The sequence below is a fragment of the Dipodomys ordii genome, unplaced genomic scaffold (assembly GCF_000151885.1).
Source record: "Dipodomys ordii isolate 6190 unplaced genomic scaffold, Dord_2.0 Scaffold86, whole genome shotgun sequence".
Classification (NCBI taxonomy): Eukaryota; Metazoa; Chordata; class Mammalia; order Rodentia; family Heteromyidae; genus Dipodomys; species Dipodomys ordii.
The window spans coordinates 1179025-1206887 of record NW_012267302.1 but is presented as its reverse complement, the minus strand read 5'-3'; the positions used below and the strand labels follow the sequence as shown (position 1 = coordinate 1206887).

Here is a 27863-nt window from a genome sequence, read left to right as displayed (position 1 = left end):
AGAGTGCTAGCCTTGAGCTGACGAGCTGAGGGACGGTGTCCAGGCCCAGAGTTCAGGCCCCACAACCGGACCCAAAAACAAAAACAAAACAAAAAAAAGAAAATGTAAAACATTTTACCCTGACTTATGGAATAGTAACCCCTCTGTATAACACCTTAATAACAACAATGAAATTATATTTAAACACGATTCTTTTTTGTATTGAACCCTAAGAATTGATAACATGAAATGTAATATAGGGCAATGATATGGTGGTATTTTGGGTTAGCATTTAAAAAATATACGGGAAGCTGGGAGCCATGGTGTGTGTGTGTAGTCCCAACTTTTTTGGGAGACTGAGGCAGGAAGATTGGTTTAGCCTTTGGAGTCTGGCCAGCCTGGGCAACAAAGCAAGACCTTGTGTCTTAAAAACATACACACAGGGCTAGGAATGCGCTTAGTGGTAGAGTGCTTGCCTAGCATGAAGCTCTGGGTTCCATTCCTCAGTGCCACATAAACAGAAAAAAGCCTGAAGAGCACTGTGGCTCAAGTGGAAGAACACTAGCCTCGAGCTAAAGAAGCTCAGAGACAGTGCCTGGCCCTGAGTTCAAACCCCATAACAGGCAACAAAACAAAACAAAAAACCGTATATACACACACAACAAACTAAAGATAAAACCCAAACTGGGGTGTGTATGTGTGTGTGTGTGCGCGCGTGTATGCGTGTGTGCATGCGTGCGTGCATGGATTTAGTATGAAACTGGTTTTTCAAACAAGTATTCCAGAATGTGCTTTGATAAAATTGAATGGCAGGCTCCTTTATGATGTTCTTGATTCTAGTACTTGACTTCAAATTGCAATCCTATCTCAGCCTCCTAAATTACAGGCATGAGCCATCAGCACTTGGCCCAAATTAGAATTCTTGGCCAAGTACTAGTCATGTACAAGCTTAGCTTGTGTTTTGAAATGTCCACATCTTAGAAGTGGCTACTGGGAGACTTACGATCAGAGTCATAATTTTTCTTAATTGGGTATTTGCTTAATATAGTTATTTACTTTTTTTGGGGGGGGGTCAGTTGTGGGGCTTGAACTCTGGGCTTGGGTGCTGTCCCTGTGCTCTTCAGCTCAAGGTGAGCACTCTACCACTTGAGCTACAGAGCCACTTCTGATTTTCTAGTGGTTTATTGGAGATAAGAGTCTCATGGTCTTTCCTGCCCAGACTGGCTTTGAACCTCGATTCTCAGATCTCAGCCTCCTGAGTAGCTATGATTACAGGCGTGAGCCACCAGCACCTGGCTAATTAAATTTTCTGTGAGATAATAAATATGACTGTGACATTTTAAGGGATTCTTCAATCAAATTTCGTGTGTGTGTGTGTGTGTGTGTGTGTACGATTCTTCAATCAAATTTCGTGTGTGTGTGTGTGTGTGTATGTGTGTGTGTGTGTGTGTGTGTGTACGCCCACATACTAGCCAGTACAAGGACTTGAAGACTTGAACTGGGTGCTGTCCCTGAGCATTTATGCTTAAAGCTAGTGCTCTAACACTTGAGCCACACCTCTACTTCTGGCTTTTTTTTTTTTTTAATGTTTAATTGGAGATAAAAGTCTAATGGATTTTTCTGCCTGGAGTTGGCTTCAAATGGCAATCCTCTGATCTCAGCCTTCTGTATTACAGGCATAAGACATCAGGACTTGCTACAAATTAGAATTCTTTTTTTTTTTTTTCCTGGTCATGTGTGGGGCTTGAACTTGGGGCTTGGGTGCTATCCCTGAGCTCTTTTGATCAAGGCTAGCCCTCTATCACTTTGATCCACATCTCCACTTCCAGTTTTCTGGTGGTTGACTGGAGATAAGAATCTTATGGACTTTCCTTCCCAGGCTCACTTTGAACTGCAATACTCAGATCTCAGCCTCCTTAGGTGCTAGGATTACAATGAGCCACCAGTGCCTGGCCAGAGCATAGTGACTTTCACCTATAATTAGTTGCTCTGTAATTGAAATTAGAAGGATCATGGTTCAGGGCCACCCCAAGCAAAAAAGCTTACAAGACCCCATTTGATCTAATAACAAGTTGGGCGTGATGATGTATATCTATCATCAGTTTGTGTTGGAAGCATAACAGTATAGGCCAGCCTGGTGCATATGTAAAAAAATAAGCAAAAGGGTTGGGAGTATGGCTCAAGTGGTAGCATGCCTGCCTAGCAAGCACAAAGCCTGAGTTCAAATCATAGTACCACACTACTTTGTCCCCTAAAGTAAGAATATTCCTATAGTCTGAGTTTGCAATTAAATGAAGCTAGTTTTGACCATTTTAGAAGTGATCCTTGATAAATTATAAAATTCTTTTATCTTTTAGTACCAGAGTTTTTTCTCTTCTTTTTCAAAATGGGACTTGCTATTGTGCCTCAAACTTGTATCTTCCAGCCTAAACCTCCTTAGTATCTGGGGTTACAGGTACATGCCACCACACCCCCATCTAATAAACCCCCACTCTTTTTTTTCTATGACCACATTCTTCTCAGAGTCATCCGGAACAGCTTCCCACTTTATGATAGAACATCCATTTGGCGTTTAGCAGAGCTCTATTGAGCACTCAGTTTACATAAGGCTTTCTGCCAGGTATAATTTAGATTACAGGAATGGATAAGATGGGGTCAAGGCTCAAGATGCTTAGGGAGGGCAGTATGTTTTGAGCTGATTTTTAGTTGGATTTTAGCTTGTCATAACAAGGCCTTTTCTGGTTAAAAGATATATTTGTTTTAAGGGATCTGGGAAGAAGACAAAATGGTGGTCATATAAAATTAATACCCTTTAATTTTTTTATATATATATTTTTTATTTTTATTGTGAAAATACTGTACAGAGGGGTTGCAATTACATGGGCAAGATAATGAGTACATTTCTTATCAAGCATTGTAGCCTCCTCCTTTGTTTCCCCTTCCCATTTCTTCCCATCCTCCCCCCGCCCCCCACCCAATCCTCCCCACCCCCTACCCTTTAATTTTTATAAAGCTAAGCATTTTAGATAAAATATCACCTGTAATCTAATCTTACTACTTAAAATTAGCAATAATTTGGGGATATAAGCTCATATTTCTACATGCCTATGTGTCTGTGTGTGTCTTTTCCGTTGAGGTGGGGTCACTTACTGTAAAACCCACAGATCTTAAGTACAACAAGAAAGTTTTGGTCATGTGTGTACCATATAACTGCACCCACATCAGGATGTGGGACAGTACCATTACCCTGTGCCCTTTTCCAGTAAATTACTTCCGGAAATAGCTACTGCTTTGATTTCTCTTATCATAGATTAGTTTTGCTTGTTCTTTGATATCCTATGAATACAATCAGTGTATTCATTTTTGTGTGTTTAGCTTTTTTAACATTTAAAAGATACAAAATAGAGACTTCCCTCATCACTTTGTCCCACCACCACCACCTGCTCTTTTCTCTGGAGGCTTGGAATGTTACTAATTTCTGTGTATCCTTCCAGGGACTTTCAATGTATGCATACACACAGAGAATATGAATTTTTTGACCCTGTCTCTTGCACACATATTCATATCTGTAGCCAGAAAGCTTTATTGTTCATATCTAGTTAGTCCCTGTTATTGGACTTCCAAGTAATGTTGCTAATCTTCCTGTCCAAGTGGTTCCATGATGAAACTTTCTGAGTAGGTGACAGTGTCTCACTATGTAGCCCACACTGGCCTTGAACTCAAGATCCTCATGCTTCAGCCTGCAGAGTGCTATGCAGGGAGGAATTACTATATCAAGAGGCATATATTGCCTGTTTCTATCTGTTTATGTGTAATGTTAAGTTTGATCAGTGGGTTTAGATATGTCACCATGATTCATTGTTTCCCAGAACATCTCTATTTAGGAGTCTCTATACTTTTTCTAGCCTGTAGCCTCAGATGGTTATCTTTTTTCTTTTTGTTTATGTGGTGCTGAGGAATTGAACCCATGGCCTCATGCATGCAAGACAAGTGCTCTACCACTGAGCCACCTTCCCAGCCCTCAGATCGTTATCTTGATCCATTATATTATCAGAGGTTGCAAATGGAGATGTTCTTTTTTGTTTGTTTGTTTGTTTTGGTCTGGTCCTGGGGCCTGAAAGCTGGGCCTGGGCGCTGTCCCTCAGCTCTTCAGCTCACGGCTAGCGCTCTACCACTTGAGCCACAGTGCCACTTCTGGCTTTTTTCTTTTTGCTTATGTGGTGCTGAGGAATTGAACCCAGGACCTCAGGCATGCACGGCAAACACTCTACCACTGAGCCACCTTCCCAGCCCCTGGAGACGTTCTTATATTGTCATTTCTTCTGCGTTTTCGTAGTAGGATTCTTGTTTTGGTAGAGTTTTGTTTTGTTGCAGTGTTTGGAATCAAGCCAAGGTATATTAGGCAAGCCTTCTGCCATGAAACTACATTCTCTGTTCATTGGAATTCTTTTATAAAGGGTTGTAGTTCAACTATGTAACTGAATTCATAACTATTTCCTTAGGATAGGTTCCTAGAACTGGAATTGCTTGTGGAAAGTGTTTTTTTGTTCTTGAAGACTTGTCATAAATATTGTGAGATTGTGCCTGAAGATTTATTATTCGTTTCCCATCTATCATTGTGATGAGTTGTAGAAATAATGAGGAGAGGTGAGCCCTTGAAAGGAGGACCAATGTCTTTGCCAGGGCTGTCATTTCTATCTTTTCTCTTAGAGGAGCTGGTACATGAATATTGGGAAAATGAAAAAATGAAAAACTTTGTTGTGTTTTAGTTACCTGTATTGAACATTTATTAATTTAAAATTAGGACAGTTAGATAATATTATGAGTAAAAAACACCACTTTGTTCTAGTATAATTTGTATTAACAAAGCTTAATAATATAATAGTCTTCTTTGCTTAATCAGTTATAAAAATTTAACATTTTTTCTTTTTCAGTGACCTTTCTGGGGGCAAACCTTTGGAAGTAGAAATGGCAGGGATAGAATACATGAATGACGATCCTGGTATGGTGGATGTTCTTTATGCCAAAGTTCACATGAAAGATGGCTCCAACAGGTATATTTCTAGAATATTTGCTTGTTTCAATTGAGAGGTCCCTAAAAGCATCCATGGACGTTCAGTTTGTCTGTTTTCAAGTATGTTGTTTCTTGATCCTCCTACCTTAGCCCCGCAAGCATTGGTATTATAGGCACATATCACCATGCTTGATTCTTCCATTGTTTTATTTTTGAAGTTAAGTAAATTAATACCTTTTCTTGTGTTTGTGCCAGAGCTGGGGCTTACACTCAGGCCCTGCTGCTGCACTCTTACTGACTTTTTTTTTTCTGTCAAGGCTGGCATTTTACCTCTTGAATCATACCTCTACTCCAGAATATTTTTGCTGTTTTATTAGAGATAAGAATCTCATAGATTTTTTTTTTCCTGAATGGAGTGACTTTGACCCTTAGATACCAGCCTTCTGAGTGGGTGGGATTTCAGTCCTGAGCTACCAACATCCAGCTAAGTAAGATAATATCTTGAAAGAATTTATTGTAGGAAAAATCATCAGTCTTAGTCTGAAAAACTAAGTTATTTGAATAGCAGGTATCAATAGCAGTATTTTTCAGGATTATAAGAGGCAGGAAAAAATGAGCTCTTTAGGATGAGAGTTAAAGGTATGATATGATGAAAATGTAGTGAATTCTAGGATAAATGAAGATGGAATTATGCATTATTAAGTTAATCTACATAAAATATATAGAATAGTCCTTGGCACATACTAACATAAAAACATTGTGAAAGTGTTTATGATTTTTAATTTTTGTTTACTTCATACCTAAATACTTTCTGACATTCTCAGGCTGATATCTAGGCTATTTCTGAGGAATCTAGAGGTATTTTCAGTGGTAGCACCATTTATTAGTTGACTTGAGGCCTTTGGTGTATAGACATACTCACCCTAAATTGGAAATTTGTTTTTGTGTAATCTTTTCATTTAAGGCAGGATAGAATAGGGCTCACACCAAATCAGAAATTCTCTATAGAGAATCCCCACAGGCCCCCAAATTTATTGCTTTTTATGTGTGTATATGTGCCAGTCCTAGGTCTTGAACTCAGAACCAGGGCTCTGTCCTTGTGCTTTTTTTGCTCAAGGATAGCACTCTATCACTTGAGTCAAAACTCTGAGTTTAGGAGGTAACAATGCTTGATAGGAAATGTACTCATTACCTTGCTCATATAACTGTAACCCCTCTGTACAGTATTTTTACAATAAAAAAACGTATTAAAAAAAAGCAACTCTGATTTTGGCTTTTGTGTGGTTAATTGGAGATAAGATCTCATGGACTTTTGTACCTGGGCTGACTTTGAACTGTGATACTCAGATCTCAGCCTCCTGAATAGGTAGGATTACATGTGTGAGCCAATGGTACCCAACTCCTGCAGAATATTTTATAAACTTTCTTTTACTGGATTTTTCTTTTCTTTTCTTTTTGTCAGTCATGGAGCCTGAATTCTGGGCCTGGGCGCTGTCCCTCAGCGATTTAGCTCAAGGATAGCACTCTACCATTTGAGCCACAGTGCCACTTCTGGCTTTTTCTGTTTATGTGGTGCTGAGGAATCAAATCCAGGGCCGCATGCATGCAAGGCAAGCTCTGTACCACTGAGCCACCTTCCCAGCCCCTGGATTTTTCTTTTTTTTTTTAAATTTAAAAAATTATTATTATAAGCCAGGCGCTGGTGGCTCATGCCTGTAATCCTAGCTACTCAGGAGGCTGAGCTCTGAGGATCAAGGTTCAAAGCCAGCCTGGGCAGGAAAGTCCATGAAGCTCTTATCTCCAGTAAACCATCAGAAAACCAGAAGTTGCTCAGTGACTCAAGTGATAGAGCCCTTGCCTTGAGCTAAAGAGCTGAGAGATAGTACCCAGGCCCAGAGTTCAAGCCCCACTACTGACATAAATAAATAAATAAAGTTTAAAAATATATATTATAAAGAGTTTTCTTTTTCTGGATACTTGGCATATGCCTAAGTCATACTAATTACTCCATCTTAAAAACTAGGGGCGCATTGCCCCTTCACACTAGATTTTACACTAGGGCATCCCAAACATTTCTTTATTTTATTTTATTTATTTTTTTTGTCGGTCATGGGGCTTTGTACTCTGGGCTTGGGCGCTGTCCTTGTGCTCTTCAGCTCAAGGTGAGCACTCTACTGCTTGAGTCACAGCACCACTTCCTGTTTTCTAGCGGTTTATTGGAGATGAGAGTCTCATGAACTTTCCTGCCTGGGTGGCTTTGAACTGTGATCCTCAGATCTCAGCCTCCTGAGTAGCTAGGATTACAGGCGTGAGCCACCATTGCTCGGCTCCAAACATTCTACTAGGTTAGAATTTGCTATCTTGTATGAATCATTGACTTGTGTTCTTGGTTATAACTATCTTTATGTCTTCATGGTGATTCATGCTTGTAATCAGTCCTAGCTACTCAGGAGGCTGAGATCTGAGGATTAAGATTCAAAGTCTCAGGAAAGTCCATGAGACTCTTATCTCCAATTAACCACCAGAAAAGCTGGAGTTAAAAAGCTAAGCAAGAGTGCACAGGGGCTGGGAAGGTGGCTCAGTGGTAGAGCGCTTGCCTTGCATGCATGAGACCCTGGGTTCGATTCCTCAGTACCACATAAGCAAAAAGAAAAAAGCCGGAAGTGGCTCTGTGGCTCAAGTGGTAGAGAGCTAGCCTTGAGCTAAAGAGCTGAGGGACAGCACCCAGGCCCAGAGTTCAGGCCCCACGACCAGACCCGCCCCCCAAAAAAAAGAGAGAGAGAGAGTGCACAGACCCTGAGTTCAAGCTTTCATACTGGCACACAGGGAAAAAAACATACATAGCTGTCACCAAATTTTGTCTTATGGGGCTGGGAAGGTGGCTCAGTGGTACAGAGCTTTCCTTGCATGCATGAGGCCCTGGGTTCGATTCCTCAGCACCACATAAGCAAAAAGAAAGAACCTGGAAGTGGCGCTGTGGGCTTGCCTTGAGCTGAAGACCTGAGGGACAGCGCCCAGGCCCAGAGTTCAGGCCCCACGACCAGACCTCCCCCCCAAAATTTTTTTGTCTTATGACCTTTTTTTATTCTTAAAAGTTAGGAGAACCTCAAAGAATTTTTATATTTATGTATTATACTTACTGGTACTTTTCTTATTGGAAATTAAAACAAATTTAATTTCATTCCTTTAAAACAGTAATGATAACTTCTTTTTTATATTTTGTAATGAAAAATTACTCTTATCATTCAAGCAAAAATGTGAAGCAGTAGGCCTAGTTTTACATTTTTGTTCTCTTTAAGTAGAAGACAGCTGGGTTCTCATAACTGTTTCTGAATTCAATCTATTGCTATAAGTTGTTTAGATTAAAATATATTGAAAAAAACAGATTCACATAAGATATGGGGTTGGAAAAGTGAGGAATATATTAATGACCTTTTTAGATGATTGTGGATATTTCATACTACTAGAAAATTGTAGTTTGTTGAGTTACATATATCTACCTATTGACACATTTAAAAAAAGTGTTTGGGACTGGGAAGGTGGCTCAGTGGTAGAGTATTTGCCTTGCATGCATGAGGCCCTGGGTTCGATTCCTCAGCACCACATAAGCAGAAAAAGCTGGAAGTGGTGCTGTGACTCTAGTGGTCGAATGCTAGCCTTGAGCTAAAGAGCTGAGGGACAGTGCATAGGCCCAGAGTTTAGCCCCATGACCGACCCCCCCCCCAAAAATGTTAAGGGACTGGGAATGTGGCTTAGTGGTAGAGTGATTGCCTAACATACGTGAAGCTCTGGGTTTGATTCCTCAGTACCACATAAACAGAAAAAGCCATAAGTAGTGGTGTGATTCAAGTGGTAGAGCTCTAGCCTTGAACACAGAAGCAGCTCAGGGCAGAGCCCAGGCCCTGAGTTCAAGCCCCAAGACTTACAAAAAAAACGTGTTAATATTTCTACCAGTGTCATGAGAATCTCTAAGCACTGGGAGAGTGCCAAGCTCATGGGGGTAGATATACATTTTCTTTCTTTATTTTTTTGGGGGGGCTCCGGTAGTGGGGCCTGAACTCTGGGCCTGGGCGCTGTCCCTCAGCTCTTCAGCTCAAGGCTAGCGCTCTACCACATTGAGCTACAGCGCCATTTCTGGCTTTTTTTTTCTTTTTGCTTATGTGTTGCTGAGGAAACGAACCCAGGGCCTATACATGCAAGGAAAGTGCTCTACCACTGAGCCACCTTCCCAGCCCTGATATACATTTTCTAAAACTATAATTTTCACCTGAAAGCTCAAATTTTATTATGGGCAGAAAATGCTGGCAGTTGTTTTCCTTGAAGTTCCTTTTGGGAGAATATCTGCCAAATAGCCAAGTCTGTATAACCACAATTTGTCTGTCAGTTGTTCTTTCAACTGAAATATGCTCAACTAAAAATGGTATTGGATGGACCAAGACCAGCTCAGCTTACAGTTCAGACAGACTACAAATGCAGATAGCCATCTACTTAGTGTTTACACCAGGTGCTTCATGCATACTGCCAGGTTCACCACACTGAATACTAAAAAATTGTGTAATCAAAGGATGAAATTTAATAATTGTTGCTGTTACTTTGAGGATAAATGAAACCGAAGTTTTAAAAAACTGTGAATGTATAGTAGGAAATATACCATGATAATACAGTTTGATACCACTGCTGTAATTCACAGTCAGGTGCCAATAATTTTACTTATGATTGCTTTTATACCACCAGTCCAAATGTCATCATAGTAAAAAAAAAAGGCAATAATGTGCTAGAATTACACACACAAAAGCACATGTGTGCAAACACACACAGTTTTGGTGCTGAGGATTGAACCTAGTACCTCATGCATGGGCTGTCAAATTGACAAATTATGGCTCTAGAGGCTTGGCTATTTGAAAACATGTATTTACTTTTTGCTTTAATGGTTAGACCTTTTGTTGCAGAGGTCTTCAGTGACAGATAATTAAAGGTTTGATGTTGGAAATAAAAACTGTGGAAATGTATCTTTTTTAAGATAACTTTTATTGTTTTATTTTAATTTTTTTTTTTGTCAGTTGTGGGGCTTGAACTCTGGGCCTGGGTGCTGTCCCTCAGCTCTTCAGCTCAAGGTGAGCTCTCTACCACTTGAGCCACAGCGCCACTTCTGGTTTTCTGGTGGTTTATTGGGGATGAGTCTCATGGAGTTTTCCTTCCCGGGCTGGCTTTAAATCGTGATCCTCAGATCTCAGCCTCCTGAATAGGATCACAGGAGTGAGCCACTGGCGCCCGGCTTGTTTGTTGTTATTTTTAAGGTGTTGTTCAGAGGGGTTACCATTTCATAAGTCAGTTAATTAGTACATTTCTTTTTTGGACAATGCTCCCACCTCACTTTCCCCATATCCCCTTCCTGTCCCTGCTTACAAATTACATAGCTCATTTCCCACATAATATGGATTGCATATGTTCACCTTTAACTTAATGGTTTCTTTTTTTTTTTGGTCAGTTATGGGGCTTGAACTCTGGGCCTGTCCCTGAGCTCTTCAGCTCAAGGGGAGCACTCTACCACTTGAACCACAGCACCACTTCCTGTTTTCTTGTGGTTAATTGGAGATAAGTGTCTGACAGACTTTCCTGCCTGGGCTGGTCTCAAACCACGAGCCTCAGATCTCAGCTTCCTTGAGTAGCTAGGATTACGGGCATGAGCCATTGGTGCCTGACTCTTAACTTAGTTAATTCTAAAGACGATGTTGAGACATACTTTGTCCCCACACGGATGGAAAGCTAAGGGCTCTGTCAATACATCCTCCATTTTCCCACAAGGTCAGCATATTCTGTATACTTGCTGTTGTCAAGCGCTTGTCAGATAAAGGTGAAATACCACTGAATCCACCAATGGAATTAAGAACTTTTTTGAGTAATTTTCATCTTTTTATTGTCCTTTTGGAGGGGGTGCGGGGGATCAAACACAGGGCCTTCGATATGGTAAGCAAGTCTTGTTTCAGTCCTCTGGCATCATTTTTCTTCCTAATGGGAATTGAACTCAGGGCCTTGTGCTTGCAAGCATTCTGCCACTGAGCCATATTCCCAGCATCCTATTTATTTATTTATTGTGAAAATACTGTACAGAGGGGTTACAATTATCAAGCATTGTTGCCTCCTCCTTTGTTTCTCCTTCCCATCGCTGCCTCCCCCCCCTTCCGACGCTCCCCGCCCCCCAGCATCCCATTTTTTTTTTTTTACCTGAACTGTTTCGATTGGGATTTAAACTCAGGCCTTGAACTTGCTTGGCAGGCACTCTTAACACTGAGCCATACCTCTAGTCCTTTTTTGCACTGGTTATTTTTGAGTTATGTTCTTTTTTTTTTTTTTGTCGGTCTGGGGCTTGAACTCTGGGCCAGGGCGCTGTCCCTGCACTCTTCAGCTCAAGGCGAGCCCTCTACCACTTAAGCCACAGTGCCACTTCTGGTTTTCTGGTGGTTTATTGGAGATAAGAGTTTCACGGGCTTTCCTGCCCAGGCTGGCTTTGAACCGTGATCCTCAGATCTCCTCCTCCTAGAGTAGCTAGGATTACAGGCGTGAGCCACCGGCGCCCAGCTTGTGTTATGTTCTTATTTTCTGCTTGAGCATGCACCTAGACTGTGATTCACCTATAAGTCTTCCCATCATAGCTAAGATGACAGGTGTGTACCACCATTCTCAGCTCTGGTCACAAATATGTCTAGTGAACTTTTCTGTCTGGGATGGCCTTTGAACCTTCTAATCTCAGCCTATTTCCTATTATCATTTCCCCTTCACAAGTAGAGCCATTTGAAGTAAAGTCATTTGAAGAATATTTGCCAATTTTCCCCCTCAAACCTACAGTTTTCTGAGAACTTACTCACCTCTTGTTTAATTCCATTGAAAAAACTGTTAATGAATCTGGGTACTGGTGGCTCATGCCTGTAATCCTAGCTACCCAGAAAGCTGAGAACTTGAGGACTGCAGTTCAATGCCAGCCTGAGCAGGAAAGTGCATGAGGTTCTTTATTTCCAGTTAATTAAAAAAAGGCCAGAAGTAGAGCTGTGGCTCAAGTGGTAAAACATTATTGAACAAAAAAAAGCTCAGGGACAGCACCCAGGTCCCAAATTCAAGCCCCAGAATTGGCAATAAAAACCAAAACATACCAAAACAACAACAACTTATTTGAAAGTCTCTTTTATGCTAGGTATTTTGCAAGGCTTTATCAATTGATACAAAAGTAAGACATGGCCTGTTATTTTAAGGTTCATTCAATCTTGTATGTTTCTTTGTGTGTGAAGAGGAGGCCAGTGCAAGAGGCAAGGTGGAAAGAGCGTGTTGTAATAAAAATACACACACTCAACTTGTTCATGTGATTTCACATATTATAGATGAAAAGATTCTTTAAAATGATTGACTATGAAGTGCTTGACCCTTAAAAGGATGGAACCACTTAGATAATATTTTTCCTTTGGAAGCAGAGCTTAGATAATGGAGCTGTACTTACTGATGCATACTTGGGTGTGCTAAAGCTTACTCAGGTGAGGAATTTGTCTTGGGAACCTTTTACTTACTCTTCCAGTTTATGGTTAGGATCTACTTGCTGAACACCATGCTGTACTGTCTTGCCTGTTACCCACACAAGTCTCTACCTAGCCCCTTAGCAGAATGAATTTCTTACATCTTATTAAGAATATGAGGCTAACTCACCAACTTTTTCTTTTTCTCACAATTAATCTATTTTCATATACCATACCTCATTTGATTTCCTCCTCCTCCTCCTTCCCCTCCTCCTCCTCCTCCTTCTTCTCCTCCTCGTCCTCCTCCTCCTCCTCGTCCTCCTCCTCCTCCTCCTCCTCGACTCAGGGTCTTAAGCTTACTAGACAGGTGCTCTACCTCTGGAGGCATGCCTTTAGTCTTTTTTATTTTGGTTATTTTTGAGAAAGGGTCTTAGATTTGTGCCTGGGCCAGCCTATACTGCAATCCTATTTATGTTTCCTGAGTAGCTGGGTGTAGCACCATGTCCAGCTTTTCTGGTTAAGGAGTCTCTTGGACTTTTCTGCCCTGGCTGGAAAGAATTAACTCAGTAAGAAGCCAGCAAATTCCTAAGATGAGGGGGAGGGAGGAAAATTAAATAGTACTTGATTCATCCATGAAATAAAACAACAAAATCACAGGAATCAGCAGATGCTTCTCAATAATAATCTATAGGTCTCTTAACTCTATAGTAAAAAGATATAGACTGGCTGATTGGATTAAAAGTAGTATAAACTGGGTACCGTGGCTCACATCTGTAATCCTAGCTACTCAGGAGGCTGATATCTGAGGATGTGGTTTGAAGTCAGATTAGACAGTAAAGTCTTATCTACAAGTAATCACCAAAAAGCCAGAAGTGGAGCTGTAGCTCAAGTGGTAGAGCACTAGCCTTGAACGAAAGAGCTCAGGGACAGTGCCCTCAGTTCAGGTCTCACACACACACACACACAACACACACTCAGGGACAGTGCCCTCAGTTCAAGTCACACACACACACATACACACCACACACACACACAGTCCCAGGACACACACACAAAAAGAAAGAAAGAAAGAAAGAAACTTGCAAAAACAACATAGAGACCAAAAATGAAAGAATAGAAATGATATACCAAGAAAAGGAAGTAGAAAGCAGGTAGGAATAGCTATACTGATATATCTGATGAAGTAGATTTCAAACCAAAATTAGAAGAGATAAAAAGAAAGAAACTATGTATTAATAAAGAGAACACTCCATCAAGAAGATATAATTATAAATGTGTATCCATCAAACATTAGTGTACCTGATTTCATAAGACAAATACTACTGTACAGAAAGAGACAAATATGGCTGATTTTAACACTACACTTTCATCACTAGAATATTCAAACAGAAAATTCAACAGTGGACTTCAGAGTTAAACTGCACTGTAGAGCAAATGGACTTAATGGACATCTACAGAATTTTTCATCTACCAGCTAAGGAAGTCTAGACTATGATAATTAAATTATGTTAATGGATGATCTTGCCTGTTAAGGAAGATATCATATGATTTGATGTAATCCAGATTTTAATTTATGTGTTTTCTGTAGGAGACATGTTTAGAATAATACAAAAGATATATTAGACAAATACCAAAAGAAATAGTTATAATGGCATTAATATCAAATATGAAAATATATTATTATCCAAAGAAAGGGTAACATACAATAATAAATGTCCCAGTTTGCCAAGAAGATGTAACCATTCTAGTAGAATGGTTGATTCTAATAGAATCAACTCAAAGTAATTAAGTAAACATTTGTATAATTATTTTTTATTAAGGAAAAATTAAGAAAACTACCATCATTGGGCTGGGAAGGTGGCTCAGTGGTAGAGCGCTTGCCTTGCATACATGAGGCCCTGGGTTCGATTCCTCAGCACCACATAAGCAAACAGAAAAAAGCCGGAAGTGGCGCTGTGGCTCAAGTGGTAGAGCGCTAGCCTTGAGCTGAAGAGCTGAGAGACAACGCCCAGGCCCAGAGTTCAGGCCCACGACCGGACCCAAAAAAAAAAAAAGAAAACTACCATCATAGGATTGCAGTATATCTCTCAACTAATGCTAGATAAAGCAGATATAAAATTACTAAAGATAAAGAATAATAATTAGCAAGATCAATTGTAAAGTTCTTGCCTAGCATGTTAAAAATCATGAGTTCTTTCTCCAGCACTAGGAAATAAAAAGATTCAAGCTTGAGCTAATAGTTATCTCTGAAATTATATACTTAGCACTGGAGAATTCATATTTTTTCAAGTGCATGGAAAACTTGAACAAAATGATTACATATGATTGTATACTATATAAGAAAAAGTAAAGTTAATAAGTTCAATAAGTTGGTATCTTACAGATTCTCACATATTCTGACCAGAGATGAAACATAGTTGTTTACAGTTACCAACTCAATAGAAAAAAATCAAGAGTTTTGGGCTGGGAAGGTAGCTCAGTGGTAGGTAGAGTGCTTGCCTTGCATGCATGAGGCCCTGGGTTCGATTCCTCAGCACCACATAAGCAAAAAAAGCCAGAAGTGGCACTGTGGCTCAAGTGGAAGAGCGCTAGCCTTGAGCTGAAGAGCTGAGGGACACTGCCCAGGCCCAGAGTTCAGGCCCCACGACTGGCAAAAAAAAAAGAAAAAGAAAAAAATCAGAGTTTTGGAAGGTGGTTAGTGTAAAGATCAGTATATTGAATGCAGTTGTTTTCCTACACTCTGATATTCACCAACAGAGACCATCATTAAAAAAATACCATCTATTCACTGTTGCAACAAATACTGTAAATTAGGAATATATATGATAAAACATGTGCAAGACCTTTATGCAGGAAAATAGAAACAAACTGTATGTGTTCAGCAATTTCCAGAGGTTTTGTTTTTTGTCAGTCATGGGGCTTGAACTCTGGGCCTGGGCGCTATCTCCGAGTTCTTCAGCTCAAGGCTAACACTCTACCACTTGAGCCATAGCACCACTTCTGGTTTTCTGGTGGTTAATTAGAGATAGGAGTCTCAGAACATTCCTGCCTAGCTGGCTTTGAACTGTGATCCTCAGATCTCAGACTCCTCAGTAGCTAGGATTACAGGCATGAGCCACCACTACCGGGCCAATAACCAGTGTTTTAAGAACCTAGTTTCTGGCTGGCTTTGAACTGTGATCCTCAGATCTCAGACTCCTGAGTAGCTAGGATTACAAGCGTGAGCCACCACTGCCTGGCCAATAACCAATGTTTTAAGAACCTAGTTTCTCCCCAATAGTTCTATATAAATATTTTAAATAAGTTTATTGTGAAAATACTGTACAAAGGGGTTACAGTTACATGAGCAAGGTAATGAGTACATTTCCTATCAAGCATTGTTGCCTCCTCCTTTGTTTTTCCCCTACCATCCCTTCTCTCCTACCTCCTCAACTACACTCCCTCCCCATATAAATTTAGAACAAGTATATACTACAGATGTGATGGAAAGGAAGAGTCAGGAACAAGATAGAATATTTAAAAGCCATTCCAGTGGTCTAAAGGAGAAGAAAAGAGGTCCCAAATTAGAGCAGTAGCAATGAGAATCAATATTGGACACAAAAAATAGTAAAAAATGCTTGATTTAGCAATTTTATAAAAGTGTAGAGTAGGAGTAAAATAACTGGTCCATCATGTCAGGAATGCAAAAATGAATTGCAACTAGGAAATCTAATAATATTCCTATCAAAAGGTCAAATTTAAAAGCGATATTTAAATACATGACTAAAAAGTATTTCATAAAATTCAGCTCATTTTTAATAAAAAAGTAAAAATAATATGATACTACTTAATATGATAAACTATTTTAGAATAACAATTGACAATCATATTGAATGATAATATACTGTATTTCTATTATAACCAGAAATAAGTATCTGAGCTGGGCGCTGGTGGTTCACGCCTGTAATCCTAGCTATTCAGGAGGCTGAGATCTGAGGATCACGGTTCAAGGCCAGCCCGGGCAGGAAACTCCACGAGACTCTATCTCCAATAAACCGCTAGAAAACCGGAAGTGGTGCTGTGGCTCAAGCGGTAAAGCACTCGCCTTGAGTTGACACCCAAGCCCAGAGTTCAAAAAAAAAAAAAAAAGAAAGACGTATCTGTCTATAATTACCTATAGTATTAAATACATGGTTCTGGTAGTTATGGCAAATACCTAAGCTATAAAACAGACACAATTGATGACAACATTTTCATTATTTGCAGGTAACCTAACAGTCTACTAATAGAAGCTTCATAAAACCACTTTACAATTTAATAAGAGATCAGTAAAGGTGCTAAGACGTTGCTTGGTAAAGGATGAATATATACAAATAAATGCTTTAGTGTTTACAAAATGCCAGGCACTGTTGGGTACCAAAATGGATACAAACATGGGGAAAATAGGCTTTGCTTTAAGGAACTTTTATTTAAGAATTAATCTGCTGGGTGCTAGTAGCTTATACTTTTAATCCTAGATTCTCAGGATACTGACATCTAAGTATTGCAATTTGAAGCCAACCTAGTCAGGGAAGTCTATGAGACTCTTAACTCCAATTAACCAGCAAAACAAAACCCCCAAAACTCCAGAAGAGCTGTGGTTTCAGTGGTAGAGTGCTGCTAACATTGTATAGCTAGATAGGGTAATGTGTATCTCTGATAGCTTTAAACTCAGAGCTTAGATTTAATGCATTAAACTTTCAGTTCTTGGGAAGAAGTGAAGGCATAGGTAACTTTATGACTCATTCAATCAAATAAGAATGGAAAGAACATACTGTTAGAAATAAGGTGACATTGGGCTAGGAAGGTGCTTCAGTGGTAGAGCGCTTGCCTTGCATGCATGAGGCCCTGGGTTCGATTCCTCAGCACCACATAAGCAGAAAAAAAAAGCCTGAAGTGGCGCTGTGGCTTAAGTGGTAGAGCGCTAGCCTTGAACTGAAGAGCTGAGGGGCAGCACCCAGGTCCAGAGTTCAGGCCCCACGACTGGACCCCCCTCCCTAAAAAAAAAAAAAAGAAAGAAAGAAGGTGACATTGTGGAATGTAGTGTTCATGATATCAACTTGAAACTTAATGATTAAGCCCAAATGCCTTTTTTGTATTTTTTATTTGAGACCGGGACTCTAACTTGGTCTCTGACACTTTTGTTCATTGTCAGGTGCTCTACCACCTGTGCCATGCCTGCACCCCTCCCCCCAACTAATGTTCTCTTAATAGCACTCTCATACACATATGCAGGCAGCATCAGTTTATTGAGCAAGTCTACTATGTCAGTCAGGCAGTATCTTGGGTGCAGTGATGAAGCCATGAGTGGTGCAGAGCCTTTCTTCATGGAGGTAATAATGGCAAGTCAGATTCCAAGACTTAGATCCAGGTGCTTCTGTCACTGACTTTGAGCAACACAACCTGTCAGTTCCTTCTGTATAAAACAGAAGATTAGACTAGGACCTTTTGAAGGGCTTTAGTTCCTTCAAAAATCTGAGTCAATAAATTGGCAGAAGTCCCAGTTCTCTGAAAGACAAAGAAAAGACAAGATTGGAAATGGGTGTCTTTCAGTTACTCTTTTTGTTGTTGTTGTTGTTGTTGGTCATGGGGCTTGAACTCTGGGCCTGGGCGCTGTCCATCAGCTTTTCAGCTCAAGGTGAGCACTCTACCACTTGAGCTACAGCGTCACTTCCGGTTTTCTGGTGGTTTACTGGAGATAGGAGTCTCATGGTCTCTCTTGCCCGGGCTGGCTTTGAACCTTGATCCTCAGATCTCAGCCTCCTGAGTAGCTAGGATTACAGGCGTGAGCCACCAGCGCCTGGCTTTTCAGTTACTCTTTAGTTTCTTGGTTCTCATATTTCCTGCTCCCTCTTCCTGCATGGTTTACTTTTCTCTAACAATGGAGAATTAGGCATCATTCTGTTGTGTTTTTAATTTAGGTAGGTTTTAGAGTGTGTGGCTGTTTTCAGATTTAAGTTACACTGTGGTGTTCTGTCAAAATTTTTATCATTAGTCGGGTGCTGATGGTTCATGACTGTAATCCTAACTCCTCAGGAGGCTGAGATATGAGTATCACAGTTCAAAACCAGCCTGGGCAGGAAAGTCTGTGAGATTGTTATCTCCAGTAAATCACTCAGAAAACTGGAAGTGGCGCTGTGGCTCAAGTGGTAGAGGGCTCGCCTTGAGCTGAAGAGCACAGGGACAGTGCCCAAGTCCAGAGTTCAAGACCCACAACTGACAAAAAATATAATAAAAATAAAAAAATATACTATTTTGTAATGATGTTATTTGTTTAGAAACTTTGAAACCTTGTATGTCTTACTTGCTGTTTTCATAATCTCATCATCCACAGAAATACTTGATGAGGTTAAGTTATCCTCTTTAGATTTTGCTACACTTTCCATTTTCTTTTTCCTTTTCTTTTTCGCGCGCGCGCGCGTGCATGCGTGCGTGTGTGCGTGCGTGCGTGCGTGTGTGTGTGTGTGTGTGTGTGTGTGTTGGTCGTGTGGCCTGAACTCTTGAGCCACAGTGCCACTTCAGCTTTTTTCTCTTTATGTGGTGCTGAGGAATTGAACCCCAGGATCTCATGCATGCAAGGCAAGCACTCTACCACTGAGCCACTTTCTCAGACCCTCTTTTCTTTTTTTTGACAGTCATGGTATTGAACTTGGGGCCTAGGCACTGTTTCTGAGTTCTTTTGCTCAAGGCTAGCACTCTATTACTTTGAGCCACAGTGCTGTAAGGTCTGCCCTGGGAAGGTGAGGCAGACTCTTCCCTCCTCTTGGCTGAGTCTCCTCCCAGCACCTGTGTCACCTAGGTAACTGGCACATGTAGGCAGTCACCTCCCTCTCCTCCAATGTCATATCCCAGGCCAGTCTTGCCTCTCATCCTACTGGGGCAGGAACCCAGGCACTGAGGTCACATTGCAGCCATTGTGGCCACATTTTCCCTTATGTTTCCACACCTTCTTCTTGCCCCTTCCCTACTTGAACTCTGGCCAGACCTGGGTCCACCCCTTTTCCACCATGTGGTCTTCACCATGCCATGCATGGCTAGGGGAGCAGTTCCATAAAACAATAAACTTCTCTTCCTGCCTGAATACTGCATAGCATTCTCTTTATCAGCTACCTAATTAATCGTACTTATTAAATTAACCTTACAAGTGCCACTTCTGGTTTTCTGGTGGTTACCTGGAGATAAGAGTCTCATGGAGGACTGGGAAGGTGGCTCGGTGGTAGAATGCTTGCCTTGTAAGCATGAGGCCCTGGGTTCGATTCCTCAGCACCACATAAGCAGAAAAAGTCGGAAATGGTGCTGTGGCTCAAGTGGTAGAGTGCTAGCCTTGAGCTGAAGAGCTGAGGGACAGCGCCCAGGCCCAGAGTTCAGGCCCCATGACCACCACCACCAACAACAACAACAAAAGAATCTTGTGGATTTTTCTGCCAGGTCTGGCTTTGAACTGTGATCCTCAGATCTTAACCTCCTTAGTATCTAGGTTTAATTTTTTTCAGTTGTGGGGCTTGACCATATTTTCTCTAATGGGCATGTTTATTAATTTTAGCATAATTTTATTGTTATATTAAGCTGTGATATAGAGAATTACCATTTCAAAAGTCAGGTAGTGAGTCGAAATGTTGATTATAATAACCAGAAAAGAAGTTAAGATAGCTAAGAAAAGACCATCTCTCTTCTTTCCTTACCTTCTTTTTTATCCTTTGCTATGTTAGGGATTGACCCCAAGGCCTTAGACATTTATTTATTTTGTTTGGTAACTTCTCTCAACTGGTTCTCATACTTTAATTTTTTCTTGTGTGTTCTGCTTCTTTAAAAACCTCATTGTTTCCTGTGACCTCCAAGACCACTTGTCATCCTGCCTGACCCCCAACAGCCTTCACCTCTCATTTTTAGCCTGCCTTTCCATCTCATCACTGGGCTTCCAGAATTTCTCATGAACCCTTGAATGTGTTTGTTCTCTTGTCATATGCTCTTTTAGAATCACCTTGGCCTCTTGACTCCAGTGTATTCGTAATTCTGTCATCCCCCACATCCCACTGTTGCCCCTACTTTCCTGGGTACATGTGGCCTCCTGCCTTCCTGATACCATCCTGCCTCTACCACTGTCTTCTGCATGGCAACATGATGAAATCTTCCAAGGACTGCTTGCTTCATTTCACAGTAAATGCCAGTTTTGTGTGACTTGGTCCTTCCTACGTCAGTCTTGTTTCACTTCTAGCAGTGGTTTTGTTATCCTTCCTCAATCATGTCTCACATATGCCTGCCCCAATGTCTGCATGTGCTATTCTCTCTTTAGAATGCTTTTCCCTCAGATCTCTGCTCTGATGTCAGTTTATCAAGGAGACCTTCTCTGATTGCCCTATCTAAAGTAGTGCATTCCTGGCCTTGCCTAATTACGCTCCCCTTTTCTCATTTCCTTTTCTACCTAGTACTTAGAACCATCCTGAGGAAATATGTGCACCTGTGTTTGCTGTCTCCTTTCCCTGGAGTGTAAGCTGGTGAGGGCCGGTTCTTGTTTTGTTTACCTGTGTATCCTTGTCACCTCTGAGAACACCATCTCTTCCTGTCTCCTTTGGGTTTCAAGTTACAGCTCTCTATTGGATAATTGTTTATTGTAATTAGTATTTTCAATAGAAACAAAACCAACCATCCCTTAGCTCAGTATCTACTTAGTTGCTTTTCCCCCACTCTTTTCCTTTGTTTCTTAAAAGAGTAAAATGCATCTATCACCTCCCCCTCCCCCATCCTGGTTGGAGGAACAAGACTTTTGTCTCCAGTGTACCAACAACCCTGCTTTCACATACATAGGTTTCCAATTATGGGAAATAATGTGTTTTCTCACTCTTTCCTAGTGTTACTGGTTATTCCCTGTTGTGATTCTCCCTAAAGTTTTCCTTTTCCTACTTTCTCATCCTCATCATTGTCTCTGTTGGTTTCTCCTCAATGCCTTACTTAGGTAAACATCTTAGAGGCTCTGCTTAGAACTCTTGTCTTACTCTGAATCCTCTTTCCCAGGACTGCCTCTCTCCCACAGTTTTTTGTTGTTGTTGTTGTTGCTGTTGTTTGTTTGTTTGTGTTGTTGGGGGAGTGAAAGGGATGGAATGCTTTGCATTCAACTTTTTTGCTTATGGTTGGTGCTCTAGCACTTTAGCCACACCTCTATCTGGCTTTTTGTTGATTGAATGGAGATAAAGTCTCTCAGAGTTTTCTTCCTGGGTTGGCTTAGAATTATGATCTTCAGATCTCAGCCTCCCAAGTAGCTAGGATTACAGGCTTGCGCCCTTGGCGCCCAGTTCCCCCAGGTTTTGTTTTTGTTTTTATTTTTGCCAGTCCTGGGGCTTGAATTCAGAGCCTGAACATCCTAAGCTGCTGCTGCTTTTTTTGTTTGTTTGTTTGTTTGTTTTTAATTGGTTGTAGGACTTTAACTCTGAGCCTGGACTCTGTTCCTGAGTGCTTTGGCTCAAGGCTAGTGCTCTACCACTTGAACCACAGTGCCACTTCCAGTTTTTTGGTCATTAACTGGAGATAAGAATCTCATGGACTTTCCTGCCTGGGCTGGCTTTGAACCATGATCCTCAGATCTCAGCCTCCTGAGTAGCTAGGATTAAAGGTGCCTAGCCCCTCCCATGTTTTTAACCACACTTTTAGTACTTATGACCCCATACCTCTATCTTTGTATAGACTTTTTCTTGAGCTCTTGGCTTGTATTTCTGTCTCCTCCTGGACATGACCAACTTGGTATCCCATGCAATAGATGGCAGAATCATCAGCATTAACTCTTCCCTGAATAGCACAAAGCAAGGAGCAGTTGATTCTCTACACCTTCCCGCCGTGGTAATGGCCCAGTTTGTCACTCTTAGCAACAATTGGGAGCCATTCTCAACTTCTCCTCCTAACGCTATGTCTGAATGGGCACCTGTCATCACTCACAAAGCTCTTTTGAATCCATTTTCTTGTCTCACCTGTATTGTCCTTGCTGTAATTTAGACCTTTATCACTTCTTCATTTATAGTGCTGTCCTTAATAGTATAGACTCTGAAGCCAGATAGCAACTAGTCTATGTTTTAAATTTTATTTTAAAATTTTAAAAAATGTCTGAACTAGGTATGGTAGCTCATGCTTGTAATACTAGTTGCTTGGGAGGCTGAAGTCAGAAGGATTGAGATTTGGAGACAGCCTGGGAAAAAAGTTTAAGTGAACTTGTCTAAGTCAATAAAAGGCTTAGCATGGTGGTACACATCTGTCTTCCCAGCTATATGGGAAGTTTAAACAGGGAGATGTTAGTCCAGGACTGCCTAGGCAAAAAAGCAAGACCTTACCTGAAAAATAACAGAAGCGAAAAGGGTGAGCATATGTTTTATGTTTTTATTTTTATTTACTTTTTTTGGTTGGTGATGTTTTAAATGATAGAGCTCTTGCCTAGTAAGCATGAAGCCCCAAATTGAAACCCTCATACTGCCAAGAAGAAAAATATTTTTGGTGTTAGGATTGAGCCTAGGGCCTTGAACATGCTAAGCACATACTTTGCCACTGAGCTTCACCTCCAACCCCTAAGGAAATTTCTTCCCTTTCCTCATCAGTACTAGAGATTGAATCCATGGCCTGGTGCTTTCTGGGCAAGTGCTCTACCACTTGAGCTGTGCCTCTACCCAGGGAATTTTCTTTGTGTGTATTATATATTTGTGTGTGTTGCTGAGGATTGAACCCAGAACAGTCACTCTACCACTGACTATAGCCCCAGTCTATGTTTTAGTACTTATATGACCTTGGCTAAGTTTCTAACTTCTTTGTGCCTTAGTTTTCTCATTGGTGGACTAGGAATAATAACTTATGAGGACCACATGATTTGTCCTGGTGTGTTTTATTTGTTATTTCTCTTGTTTCTTATTTCTTAGCAGTCACCAACCTGATCCCCATGTTGCTGCACTCTTGCCTTCTACATTCCACTTAGGAAACACTGACCATCCTTACCACAGGGTCAGCTTTCAGAAATGGACTTTGGGTTACAACATTCCTGTTAAAAGTTTCACAGTGGCTCCTCACTGTCTGACCACTGCTTATCTCCATTATCCCTCTTCTCTCACTGTTATAGCAATAGTAAAACATTGGCAGTTTTCCATAAATGCCCTGTATTAGGTTTTTAACGAAGAGGCTGCCGAGTAAGAATAATACCACGCATGTGGTATTCAGGTAAGGGGTAGATTTATTCAGTGTTCTGGCTGGCACCAGGCCAGGTTGGCACTCCACGCAGCTGAGAAAGAGCTTCTGGCACTAGGCTAGGCCTTATCTATGGAAGAGTTGGGGAAAGGTGTGGCCACATCGAATCCAGATGTGACCTCAGCGGATGCAGATGTGACCTCTTCCAGGTGTGCCAGTTGCCTAGGTATCACAGGTAGTGGGTGGAGACTTCGCTGCAAAGAGGGCAGAGTCTGCTTGCTATCCAGGAACAGACCTTACACCATGGTCTTGCATGCCATAGCATCTTTGCACGTGCTACTTCTTCATTTGAAGTGCCTTTCCTGTTTTTTGGATGATCCTTGAAGGTCACATTTAGACCTACTGTGGAAAACCGGGCCTCACATGTAGAGTTGAACATTCCCCATAATGTACTGTACTGAGATGATTTGTTTCCACACGTGTGTGTGTGTGTGTGTGTGTGTGTGTGTGCGTGTGTGCGCGCACGTGCGCGCACACGCTGGTCCTGGGGCTTGAACTTAGGGTCTGAGTGCTGTCCTGAGCTTTTTTGCTCAAGGCTAGCACTCTACCATTTGAGCCACAGTTCTAGCCTTTTCTTTTTTTCATTTTGTAGCTAGCTCTGGCTGGCTTCAAACTGAAATTCTAATCTGAGTCCCTGAGTAGCTAGGATTAAAGGGGTGAGCCAGTGGTACTGGGCTAAGCCTGTCTTCTTGACCAGACAGTGACCTTCAGTCTGACCTCTGTGATAGTAGGGCTGCATCCTCTTCCTATGCTGATGAGGCTTTTTACAGTGACTGTCACAGAGCAAGCACTCCATGTAGAATCAGTAGTCAGGGTAGAGAAGTTTACTAAGATTTCTGTATTGAATTCTTTAATCTCTGCAGGCTGCAAGAGTTAGTTGATCGAGTGCTAGAACGCTTCCAGGCATCGGGACTAATAGTGAAAGACTGGACCAGTGTGAAACTGCATGCAACAGTCATGAATACACTATTCAGGAAAGACCCCAATGGTAAGTTCTCATAGAGCTTCAGGGTGGTTTTAAGCAACACGGCCTCAGAGTCTTAAATAGAGGCTTAAATAGAATGCCTAGCCAAGGACTGGTGGCTCATGCAGGAGGCTGAGATCTGAAAATTGCCATTCAAAGCCAGTCTAGACAGACAAATCTGAGAGACTTTCACCGCCCCCCCCCCCACCGCTCCTGCAGCTAACCAGCAGAAAGCTGCAACTGGAGGCAGTGGCTCAAGTGGTAGAATGTTAGCCATGACTGAAAAAGCTGAACAAAAGTGTAGGGTTTCTGATTATAATAAGCCTCAATACCTGCACACCAAAAAAAAAAAAAAAAAAAGGCTGCCAAAGAATCTCTGATACAGCAGCCTTTAGATCCATTAGCTTATTTTGACAAACTCAGTAGTAAGTGGATTGAGACTAGCTAGCATGGGCCGTGGCTTCCAGGTCTTTTATTTCTGTCACACATAAGATAGAGCGCTTGCCTAGTATGTGTAAGGTACTGGCTTCCATCAGTATATATGGCTAGCCTGGACTGTAATACTTCTAACTGCACATCCCATGTAGCTGGGTATATAAATATATGCCACTATGCCTGGCTTCTTTGTTGAGGAGGAATCCCTCTAGATTATTGCCCAGTCTACCCTCAAACTGCAATCTTCCCTATTTCTCTCTATCTTAGAAGTAGTTGGAATTTTAGATGTTAGCAGCCACACCTAGCCTGTGATTGGGATCTTTGACTAAGAGAATATTTCTCACTAGAGAAATAGTTCCATGGTTACCCATATGTAAAACTAGCTAAAGGTCAGTGTTAACTTGGTACTACAGACATATATAATTAAAGAACATACTCAAATAGGATTTTTTTTTGTTGTTGGTCATAGGGCTTGAATTCTGGGCCTGGGTGTTGTCCCTCAGCTCTTCAGCTCAAGGCTAGTGCTCTACCACTTGAGCCACAGCGCCACTTCCAGTTTTCTAGAGATAAGAGTCTCATGGACTTTACTGCCTAGGCTGGCTTTGAACCGTGTTCCTCAGATCTCAGCCTCCTGAGTAACTCAGCTAGGATTACAGGTGTGAGCCACTGGTGCCTTGCCAAAATAGGAATATTTTTGAAGGTAAGTCAGTAGTGAGAAAAAAAATTGGTATTTCAGAAAATGCTATGAAAGTTAAATGATTCTTGAGGATATTTTGAATTATCTGCTCTCTCTGAATTGTTTAAAAAAATTTTTTTTTATTGTAAAGATACTGTACGGAGGGGTTAAGAGTTACATGAGCAAAGTAATAAGTCCATTTCCTATTGAGCATTGTTACCCACTCCTTGTGAATTGTGTTTTTACTTAAAAAGGACATGAAATGATGTGTTACATTTCTTTTTGTTTCTGTTTCCTTTGACATTCTTCTCACTGTCCTCTAAGAACATCTTTAGGGGATGTGCAAGCTAAATAACTTACAAAGCTAGAGCACAGCTTTGATTAGGTCAAGGTCATTGATGCTCTGCATTCCTTTGAATGTCTGTAAGAATACCTTTGATTGCAGTAAAAGAGCCTTTAAAATTTTAGGGGTGGGGATAGTCCTTAAATGTACTCAAAGCCTGGTGCCAGCAATTTTGACTAATTAGTATAGAAACTTCTGGGTATTTTTTGTATATATTTAAAATTGTGTATAGCTTATCTTTGATTCATAGATGGCAAACAACCTTTTTTTTCTTTGCTTTATTTAATTTAAATTTAAATTTATTTATTCGTTTAATTTTAATTTTTATTTATTCATTTTTGGTCAGTTGTGGGGCTTGAACTCTGGGTCTGGGCACTATCCCTCAGCTCTTCAGCTCAAGGCAAGCACTCTATCACTTGAGCCGTAGTGCCACTTCTGTCCTTTTCTTTTTATATGGAGCTGAGGAATTGAACACAGGGCCTCATGCATTCAAGGCAAGCACTCTACCACTGAGCCACCTTCCCAGCCCTAATTTTAATTTTTGATGGTCCTGGGCCCTTGAATTTTGGTCTTGAGCCTGCTAAGCAGACGCTTTACTACTTAATGCACACCCCCTGCCCTGTGGAATCCTTGGAGATCACTTAGTCTTAATGTCTGATTTTGTAAAGGGAAAACTGATATCCACAGAAGAGAAGTAATTCACCTAAGCACTGCTGGTGGCTCACATCTGTAATCCTTGCTACTCAGGATGTGAGGATCGCAGTAAGCTCAGGGACAGCATCCAAGATGGCATGTGCACGCACAGGCGTGCACATGCACACACACACACACGCACACACAGAGCTAGTTACATGGTTAGAACCTGCAACGAGTACTTGGAGAATGTTGAAGGAATAAGTATACAGTGAGTGAGTTGGTGGCTGCTGGCCAGAAGCCAGAGCTCTGGCTTCACAGCTTGCTGTCTTTTCTTCATTGTGCCACTTCCTGGGTAGTTCATGAAAATGTGGTTAGCAGAATCTGTGTATCTATAGAACCCTAGGAGAATATAGATAAATAACAGGCTCCTCCTCTAATATTGTGTTTGGAATATTTACAGCTGAAGGCAGGTACAATCTCTACACACCAGATGGCAAATACATTTTCAAGGAAAGAGAATCATTTGATGGTCGAAACATTTTAAAGGTCAGTATGAAGCAGAGCAGTTGGAAGGAAATCCTATGGCATGGGACCCAAATAAGGGAGGAAAACAGGTTCTACCTTTAATGATAGGATATATTTTTCTCGTGCTTTTCAGGGGAATCATTGATTGAAAGGGCCATTAAATGTTTTAATGTTCTTAAAAGAATCCTCTTGACTCTGTTAGACTTGGCATTTCTAGAGTACCTGAAATTGGTGATTTAAGAAGCAATGACATATGCCAGCCACTTGGACCCTAGGAATAACTTGATTTTAGCCTGGTGAGTTTTACTCTGTTCTTCCCTCTGAAGGTTTGAGTTTGCATTTTTTTTAAAGTGAAAATGAATTGTGTCTTGTTCCAGCAGATTTTTCTTCTCACCCACAAAGTCATTCTTCAAGGTTGCTTTATATTCTATTTTTAACTTAGGAGCAGTCCTTGTCCTAGAAAAGTGGTTAGTCCACTTCTGACTTGATGCCTTGCTTTTTCTATGTTGCATTAATCTGTGAAATTCAAATACAAGGGACTCTTTAGTTTTGAATTT

General features: G+C 41.0%; 1 protein-coding gene across 3 annotated transcripts in view; it reads left to right on the top strand.

Moving 5' to 3' along the window:
* Ascc1 (activating signal cointegrator 1 complex subunit 1) overlaps positions 1-27863 on the top strand; it is a 98865-nt gene that overhangs the window by 39844 nt on the left and 31158 nt on the right. For 2 of the 3 annotated variants that reach the window (XM_013025696.1, XM_013025697.1), the window contains exons 7-9: positions 4914-5033; positions 24591-24715; positions 27242-27327. In XM_013025696.1, coding sequence (XP_012881150.1) covers positions 4914-5033; positions 24591-24715; positions 27242-27327 — 331 coding nt within the window. Of the gene's footprint in view, positions 1-4913; positions 5034-24590; positions 24716-27241; positions 27328-27508; positions 27603-27863 lie in introns of all 3 variants that reach the window. The other variant, XR_001175418.1, reaches the window with a different exon arrangement.